This window comes from Ziziphus jujuba, chromosome 5 (genome assembly GCF_031755915.1).
Source record: "Ziziphus jujuba cultivar Dongzao chromosome 5, ASM3175591v1".
Taxonomy (NCBI): domain Eukaryota; kingdom Viridiplantae; phylum Streptophyta; class Magnoliopsida; order Rosales; family Rhamnaceae; genus Ziziphus; species Ziziphus jujuba.
In genome coordinates, this window is record NC_083383.1 from 32,619,538 (window position 1) to 32,629,603 (window position 10,066).

The following is a 10,066-nucleotide window of genomic DNA, read 5'->3' on the forward strand; positions in this document are numbered from 1 at the left end:
ATATGGTGGATGGTCCATTATGGATGGATTCGTTTATCCATTTAGATGCTGTTTCTGTTTATCAATAAAGATCCAATTAAATTACCGAAAGAAAAAAGAAAAAAAGATCCAATTTTTCTTACTATATATATATGTATATTTATATACATACTATATATATCATGTAATATGATTTTATCATATTTACTGCTATATAGGAAACACTAAGTGGAGACAGAAGAAATTATAAAAGAGTTTAGCTCTTATATTTTGTTTGAAAAATGTTACGAGAAAGAAAAATGATAATACAAAAACTGGAACCAAAAATATAAGTATATTCTAAAAACTTGTGATTTCTGAATTCCTTTTTCCTCTTCCTTCATTTATATGGATTCCGAAATTCACATACAGGGTTAATTTGTTCAAATGAAAAGAAACCATTTAGAAAATTTTCATTTAATTTGTACTTAGGTAGTGCATGTGTGTTATAGAGTATATGAAAATTATGAATATAAAACTCAAAATCACATGATGAGAAGAGCTACATCCATATATATCCATGCATATATATATATATATATATGAATTAAACTCAAATGAAAAAAAGTCGATTTCATGCCATATACAAATACATATATATGTGGTTTTTGCTTGGGGATTTAGCTTCCCATTTCACCCAAAAACTCAAATAAAACAAAGTTTTCTTCATGCCATATACATACATATAGCTTAATTATTTAATTATACTATCCTTGTAGTTTGAAGGAGGCAAGTATAGTAAAAATATATATTAAAAGTTTGGCAGAAAGGCCCTAGAGTTTGTAGCAAACATATATATATATATATATATATAAACATTGCATATTTCCTCCATTAAGTTCATATATATATATATATATATATATGTGGTTGAGAATTGATCAGATGGCTACCAGAATCCATTATGTTGCATTATCGCGTTCCATAATTTTTACCACGCCCTTATAGTAGCTCATGAATTTTGCTATAAACTCTGCACACAAAAATTATAACAAATTAATTAATTATATAACTATGTAGAAATTAAAACGTGCAAAAAGAAGGTTTTTAAATTGATTTTCTGGTTCAAATTAGTAGTGCTACCTTCAATCCTCAAGAATTTCTTTGTTGTGTCATTTAGATGATAATGTCGATTTTGTGAAGGGCCAGCATTGTCACTCTCGAACACATTTGCCTCCTTTATCTGGATATACATTAAAAAAATATTAGATCTACAATTGCATGCATTTTTGGCTTACATAAAAGAAAATTTAAGTTTATGGCAATCATACAATGTATTCGGAATACAGAAGATCAACTCGTGCTTTCAACTCGTCATCCAAATGTTTCTTCAGTTCTTCTACCAAGGACTGCATGCAATGTAAAATAATTAATGTAAATTATTAATTAATATATGCCTTACCATAAAAGTTTTAACATTTATAATTTTCCAAAATAAATCCATATGTACTTTTTTTTTTTTTTTGGTTGGTCAGAAAAACAAATATGTACCTTGAAAATAAAATCAGGAGACACATCATGCTCTGAAAAATTTTGAAGCTTTCCTCGGATAGTGTATAGCCTGTGAATATTAATCATATCTTGAAATTAAATGAATCTAGATGGTTGCTAAATTTATACTACAAAAGGAACTTTAATTTTAATTTTAGTGCATATAAATCTTACTGTTTTGGGCTTTGCTCTTTGACCATATTCTTAGCGATATTTGCAATGTCATCTTCCCAACCGGTCAAAACGACTTGATCTTCTGCAAATGGATAACTGCAAAAAGAATACAGAAAATAAACAATAAATTTTGTGCAAGTAAATATTCATGTTAATTTAATTTGGAGTGTATATGTGTATAGTTGTCTATTGATAGTTAAAATTTAAGAATAATTCCATTTTTATACCATAAATTTTTAGAATCTTGCAATTATTTCTTTTAACTTTTTAATTCAATGACTTAACATTTATTATTTTAATTTCTGGCAATTTGAATCTTATTTAACTTTTGATTATAGAGTTTAATTAACATCTCATGTCACAGTATAAATTATATTAATTTTCAAACTAAAAGGTATTAAAATGAAAAAAAAATATAAAAACTATTTTTAAAATTTTACATATTAGTATCCTTTATTTTTAAAAAAAAAATGTAAATCACCTAATTAGAACTAAATTGTAACAAATTTAAACTATAAACTATTAAAAATACAGATTTTTAAAATTAGTTTAAAAATTTTACATTTTAATTTAATATAATTTAATATCAATCATTTATATAATATAGTTGTTAAACATCTTTAATAAAGAAAACCTAAATTTCAACAAATTAAAAATTTGAAAATCTAAATCACTAAATTAAAAAATTAAAGTCTAAATTGAAAAATGGTAAAAATCGAGAATATCAAAATGCAACTAAATTTTAGCTATATACCTTTTCAGCCAGGTGGCCTCAAACGATCGAATGGCTTGGCGAAGATTGTTTTTAGATTTGTCAGCAATCTTTTCTGCCAAGTTATTCTGCAATTCTATGCCTTCTTGCTTCGCTATGAATTCCAAAACTTCAACAACCTTCAAGGACATATATATGCAAAAACGCAATGTATACATATAACTAGTAAGATTGATGTCACTAATGTTGGATTATTGAGCTTCCAAATATACATGAATAATGAATATAATTTAATTATAACTTTTCTTCAAAATATATATATATATATATATAACCTCGTTCCTTGAAGGAGGCAGAAGGTTGACGACAGTGCAAAGGGATTTGATAGGCTGAAGTTTAGAGACATCGGTGCAGCAGAAGAAGACCTTATTACAGCCTTTATACCTCTCCAGCAGCCACTTTATATACAGTAAAGCATCTGTTGACAGTTTGTCTGCCTCATATAATATTATTGCTGCATTTATATACAAGTCACAAATATTAAAGTACACTAATATAATATAAATTGTGAAAATATAATTGAAATTATAGGACTATATAATACAAAATAAAAATATATACCTCGGCAATTGTCAAGGCTACTGGGCAAGGCTTTGTCGGCTATCCAGTTAGAATTATCCTTTATGAGTTCCAGAATGACATGCTTTTCATACCCTTTCAACTCTGAAAGATTCACTTCCACATGCTGGGGTGATTCTTTTACATGTACTTCTATTTTTCCTACCACTTCACCCTGTATTCATTTTTCCATGTCAGATTAATTTACACGAACTAAAAAAAAAAAAAAAAAAAAGAATACCCTGTAATTCTTAAATATTGTGATTTAAGAAGAGTATAATTAACCTACTGGAATTAAGTAGTATTATTAACCATGTAGATATTAATTAAGAGTGCATGCTTAAAAGAATTAATTAATTACCTTCAAGCTAAATGCCTTGCATTCCTCCCTGCAGGCCTGGCAGATGTAAAGGCAAATAGGAAAAAAATGCATCAAGTTAATTTAAGTGATATATTATAATGTTTTACGTAATTGATGACTGGATGTCAATTTATTTATTTATTTTTTTAAAAAAAAATATAAAACGGAAGAGACATAAAAAGTAGCAATTAAAATAATATGAAAATAAAATTAATCATCATATATAGACTCTGTTTTTGCTTTTCCATATTTTATTACTCTCTCTGAATAAACTAAAAAACAGAAATCTGTTTCCCAAATCCAATTAGTACTTTTGAATATTATGCTATACATCGTTGTTGTTAAGATTATTATTATTATTATTATTATAACAGCAAATGAATATATGTTTATGTGTGTATACATATATATATGTAGATACCTGTATGGTCTCAGGTCCAAAGGCCTCTCGAAGCATCGCCCAGATCATGGTTCTCTTCCCCACGCCTGCTGGCCCTTCGAATATAAAATGACCACATTCTCCTTCTCTAGTCTGTATTATCCATAATTACCGCAACACAAAATTATAATTTATATATATATATATATGGGTGTGTGTGTGTGTGTGTGTGTGTATATATATATCACAGAAAATTAAACCAAACTTCAAACTAGTTAATTAATTTATTAATTACCAGAGCCAGCAGCTGAGACGCTTTGTCTCGATTGCAAATGAAATCTTCCAAAACCTTGGGCTGATACTTCTTTGCCCATGTAAAGAAGTACTGATTTTCCACAGAGGCATTATTATTACTACTATTATTGTTATCATTCATCATCTCCTCCTCCTGGTTTGCTTTGTCTTTGTGTTCCTCTTCTAGTGTGAATGATGATGATGATAATGATGATGTTGGAATCACAGCAGCTTCCGTGGCAGCTGTTGTGTCCGATAAACTCTCCCTCAATGGCTTCTCTTTGCCAGTAACCAATTTTGTATCTTCATTAATACTCTTTTTGCTGCCCTTTTTCATTTCCATTTTCAACTCTTTCTCTGAAGTAGTCCTAGACGTTGTTGTTGTTGTTGTTGTTGTACTACTTGTTGTCGTCGTAGACGAAGTACTCTTGGTTGACATGAACGATGGAGAGGATGGAGTTACAGGCATGGGCGGCTTCTTGGTCTTGTTGTGTTGGTGTTGATGATGGTGGTGATGCTCTCTTTTGGTCGTAAAGTGAAAGCAAGAAGCAATACTCATCTCTTGCATGACTTTAACAATGAAAGACGAAGAAAGAGAGATCCAACTGATACTTGGACTTGGAATTGGACTTGGACTTGTTGTTGCATGATGGGTTTCGGTATTCTGAGGACTCGAACTGCGAGATATGTCAAGGGAATAGTCAATGAGTCCTTTGTAATAAGGACTATGATGAGGGCTATGTTGATGATTATGATGATAGTCCTTGTTGTACTTGTTCTCCTGGGCAAGAGCAAACTGTACGACCCTCGAAGGCTTAGAGGGGGATCCAACCCTACACGAAGAAGACGATGATCGGTTGCTGCAAGGTGGGATGAGCTCGGTGTAAGGGTGAGAGCCACCGCAGGTTTTGGAGAAGTAGCAGGGACTTGAAGGGGAGCTTGCGATTGAAGGGCTCGGCATTTTTTTTGATTAATTTGCTGAGAGACTAAGACCGGTAGCTAGCTCGATCCCTAGGTTTGCCGACACCTGTTGCTGGATGGACAACAAAGGTTGTAGGATTTCTTGAGTTTATTCGGTTCTAGTTTTTGGTAGATTGGATACTACCAAAGCTGGCGATAATTTCTTTAGCAAACTAGCAAGTGGTCGTTGCAAACTATGATTCATTTCTAATGTTGACATATGTAAATATATCTAATGCATAGAGTCACGTTGACGTAAGCCTATGCAATCAATTTAGCATAATATTATATTTATATTATGATTTTAATATTAATTTTTGTATCGCTTCAAATATTAAAATTTAAAAATTAATATTAATGATTAAATATAAATTTAATAATATACTAAAATATTATTTTGAAAAAAATAAATCTAATTCACTGAACTATTAATTTATTATTAAGCATCAGTCTTTGAAGCACAACTCAATGATTGATTAAAAAAGTTTCAATGGTAAAATCATCAGCCCAACTTTATATGTGTTTGGTTATACCATATGTGTGTATATATATATATATATATTCTTAGGTTGAAACTTTTTTTTTTATCAGCATTTGGATTATTTTAAAAATTAAAATTTGAACATATATTTGAAGTTTATAAGAGTACATGTAGGATTCACTTTATCATCTAGAGTTTTAATAAATTATTAAACTCATATAGTTCAAGATTACATCTTTAAATTTTAACTATTAAATCAATTAAAAAACTAATAATAAAATTTCGGCTAATAAATCCATTAGAATATTCTAATAGAAGAAATACAATATATAATTTTATTATAATATATGTCCAATTACATGTAATTTTATATTATATATTCCATAAATTATATATAACTGAATAATATATTTTATAAATTATATGTAATCAAATGTTTAAACCCATATTAACGTGGGCATCGCAAAACTATATATGTCTAAATATATTGATTTTATTTTCATAAAATGATTTATATGTATAAGTATATACACGCTGGATGTTTAATGTACTATTATTGATAACAAGCTACAATGACATCTAACATAAGTCATTCAATAGAGCCTAAAGCATAATCTCAATATATAATAGAAAGTTGAAAATGACCTAACATGCATTTTCATAAAATCATCAACAATTTCACTTACTGTTATTTACCAGAAAAAAAAAAAAAACAATTCTATTCGTGTAGTTAATTACAAGAACTTTAAATCTAATTAAATTAACATTTTATTCTTAATTTTTAGGTTATTTTGATTTATGGAATGTTGTCAATTTAAATACATAAAAATACATTCAACATTAGGTATACAATATGGTTATTGCCTAATACATATTCGTATGAATTAAAAATAGGAAAAAAGAATAGTCATTCCTATGGATTTATATCTATATATATATATATATATATGTTTGATTATTATATCGAATTAGTTTCAATGTTAAACCTTTTATAAATATTTTTTTAAAAAATATTAAATATAGTAAAAATTAATTAAAGGCAAATTTTATAGTTATATATGTATTTTATGAAAGTCAATTTAGATTTAAATATATTTTAGATATAGTAAAATCTTTATTTTTGAATTAAAGGAAAACATATTATAAGCTTTTTTATAAGAAATATCTATTGATTGAAATGAGGGAAGAAAATTTCTATGCAATACATTTTGCTAAATTGAAAATATATTAAATATAAAATTAGTTAATCTATAGAATAATTATTATATTTCAATATATATTTGGTGATACCAAATATGCCCTAAATTAACTGATTTTGACCCTTGTAATTAAAAGTGTCGGGTGATGTTGTATGGAAACCATGCATGTGAAGCTATGAAGGAAAAAAATATATGCCTAAAAGTAAAAGTGTAAATTTGTCAAAGTTAAGAAATACTGATTAATTTGGACAATGAACTCTCGAAGGTTTTTTTTTTTTTTCATTATTTTTATTTTATTTTATTTTATTTTTTGGTTTCGGTAATAGTGAACTTGTTTAGTTGAAGAACAATATATGAGTTTCTTCCAATGAAAACTTAGAACCACAGAAAAGAGAACCATAAGACAGACGACCGTATATTACCAACTAATGATTAATTATAATAAAAAAAATACTCACTCATAATTTTTTTTATTATCATTTGTTTTTGCCCCATAAAACTATATATATATATATATAATAGTTTTACGAGTCTATATTTTTTTTTAAAAAAAAAATATCAATTTTGTTGTATATGTTTTTTTCCAAAAAATAATGATGTTCACTTAAATTTCAATTTGGTGGCAACCCTCCAAAAACTTTTTTTTTTTTTTTTTTTTTGTTTTTGTCCCCTTTGTTTTATGGGATTTACATATGTAAATATCATATTAATAAATTAAGATGCAACTGACCTATGCGTACAATTTAATGATTGGAATCTCTTTTTTCTTCGGACGATAATTATTAATAGTTGGGATCAGCTGAATACTATAAAAAAGTTGGAACCTTTTTTTATGTGATAGATAGATACTTTAAATAATTTGTTTCTCATATCCTTAGATTAACTTATAGTTAGATTACAAATCTATATGTACAATAATTATATAACCAGAACTAGATCTCCAATACATTTGGATGGAATTAATTAAATTTTGTAATAGTTATAGAGTTTAAATTTTCTTGCTCTATGTAAATAAGGATATAGCATTTTCCGTTTCAATCGTGACAATCCGTCAATTTAGAGATGGACCAACCAAAAACCCATAAAAATTGTACAAGAGGCCTCGTACTAGCCCAGTCCAACCCGTCTCTCCGTTTCATATGTTGCCCAATCTGTTAGTAGCCTTTCTTAAATATTTATATTATTTTTAATTAATGATTATAATGCTACAAATATCAAAAAGTTTATCAAGATGTGTAATAAACTATCATAATTTATTAGTTTATATTTAATTATATTTATTCTTTTGAAAATTTATTTATTTTATATTTGAATTATATGAATATTTGAACTAATAAAACAATGATCATGATCAAGAAAAAATAATAAAATAATAACTAGTCATAAGCTTACCATATCATTTGGAATAACGTAATTCTTTTATATAGTAATAGATTTGTTAGCATCTCTAATATTACTAAATGAATTTATTGGTCTAAGTACCCAAATGCTATATCATAATTGAATTTGAATTATATATGGGCCTATTGCTATTATATATATATATATATATATAGTTGGAGGAATCTTGAGGCAGAAAAAATTAATTAATTATGCAAATCATATTGGTGACCATCATGATTACGCATTAATTCCTGTGCCATTTTACAACTTTTTGAACCTATTTATTTACTTTTTAATCGAAATAAAACCTTTTATTTATAATTAATTTCCCAACTTCGTTTTTGAAGTTAAAAAAAAAAAAAGAAAAAAAAAAGACGACCTTGAGTTTCAATAAAGTTAATTCGTACAAAATTAATTCTTTATGCGAATGGTCTTTGGCAAATTTAATAATAGACTTAATTACAAATTAGGCCGTTATATTTTAGGAATCCTCAAACGATGTTCTTATATTTATAGTATATGTATACAAAATAATAATTGACCTAGTTAGTTTAAGCATTCTTTAATACTTGGGGCATACTTACTTTGATTTCTTTGTTGTTTAACATTACTCTTCGTTGGCAGATAAGATAAATAAGAGAGAAAATTATTACTTTTGTATTTTTAATATGATCCCATTTGGTCCTTCAGTTCAAATTTAGATTATAAAATTACAAAATTATGGTTATAATGAATGATTGCTAAAAGGAATCTTCCTGAAGTTTAGGATTAATATTTTTCCCCCCATCATATCAAAGGTCTCGTAAATCTACATATACAGGAACACCAGCCATGGATTTTCGTTATATATGTTTAGTTATAATGTTAAAGTGCATAAACTCATGTATATATATAAGCGGTTTCTCATCGGACCTAGTTTCAGATTTAAAGAATTTATCATGAATATTAATTTGATTTTAAAAGAGAAGATTCAATTTAATTGAATAAATTAAAAGTCAGTAATATAAATCCCTAATCTACTATGTATATATATAAGTTGAATTATCACTTTTCTAAAAGTTTAAGTTATTAGGTAACGAGCTATCATTTTTTTTTTTATATTTTTTTTTAAAGACTCACTCACATGTAGGTTTGTCTCCTTTTTATGGTTTTCTTTTGGATCTTTATATTTATTTTTTATTTATTTTTTTTTAGGATTATTAAGTTTTAAATTTAGAACCATTGTCTTTAATATTGAGTTAATTTATCATTTTTTCCAAAAATTTAAACTAATAGAAGATAAATTATCATTTCTTTTATTTCAAATATAAATAATATAATAACCTACCTCTTAGCTGAATATTTTATAATCAGTGATAGTTTATCTGTCACTCTCTCTATATATATATATATATGTGTGTGTATGTTTGTGTCATATATGAGATATGCTACAATTCATAATTGATCTATATGCCTACTATATAACTATATATAATGGTCGTATATAGTCTTTTAACACTGAAAGTTTGATTTATAATTATCTTTTGATCTCGAAAAGCATTATAAAAGTGTAAATCCACTATAACAAAATTAATTATATATATATATATACACTACACATACTTACTACATAATTAGTTAATTTAGTGAAACATAAAATATTAAATTTAATGTGTGTGCATGTACACACACATATAAATTGAATTTATAACACTATTAATGTACTAAAGAAACAATGAACTCATGCTTGATTACTTGGCCAAAAAATAAAAAATAAAAAAATCTTGCCTAATTGTTTGTTACTTGAGCTTTTTATCTATTATGAACCACATGTTAGCAGTGAAGCAAAAATCGGTGACAAAGGGGATATATCAGCGGCAATGTCGCGTATCGGTCATTGGTGACACCGATTTTTGGGGGGGGGGGGGGGGGGGAAGAAGTTTCCGTCATGGATGTCAGAGAAATATCGCCGGAATCATCAAAAGCCTGTAGGAGTTTTGGAGTTGTGGTGGACAAC

At 27.2% G+C, this 10,066-nt stretch overlaps 1 protein-coding gene across 1 annotated transcript; it reads right to left on the bottom strand.

Moving 5' to 3' along the window:
- Window positions 1–920: 920 nt before the first annotated feature.
- On the bottom strand, window positions 921–5,008 carry LOC112490542 (replication factor C subunit 3). Its single transcript, XM_048475699.2, has 11 exons — window positions 4,049–5,008; window positions 3,796–3,906; window positions 3,375–3,410; window positions 3,017–3,188; window positions 2,731–2,909; window positions 2,438–2,574; window positions 1,684–1,779; window positions 1,510–1,579; window positions 1,290–1,367; window positions 1,102–1,201; window positions 921–991 (listed from the first exon to the last, which is right to left on the bottom strand). The coding sequence occupies exons 1-11, from the start codon at window positions 5,006–5,008 to the stop codon at window positions 921–923; spliced, it is 2,010 nt and encodes a 669-aa protein (XP_048331656.2).
- Between the last annotated feature and the right edge of the window lie 5,058 nt (window positions 5,009–10,066).

Bases quoted from the DNA above. Each gene is read 5' to 3' on its own strand.
- LOC112490542 (XM_048475699.2), bottom strand. From the start codon at position 5,008: ATGCCGAGCCCTTCAATCGCAAGCTCCCCTTCAAGTCCCTGCTACTTC. The intron at 1,780-2,437 runs GTATATAGCTAA...TTCTTTTTGCAG, and splicing joins GAGGCCACCTGGCTGAAAAG to TTATCCATTTGCAGAAGATC. The intron at 1,580-1,683 runs GTAAGATTTATA...TAATATTCACAG, and splicing joins AAAGAGCAAAGCCCAAAACA to GCTATACACTATCCGAGGAA.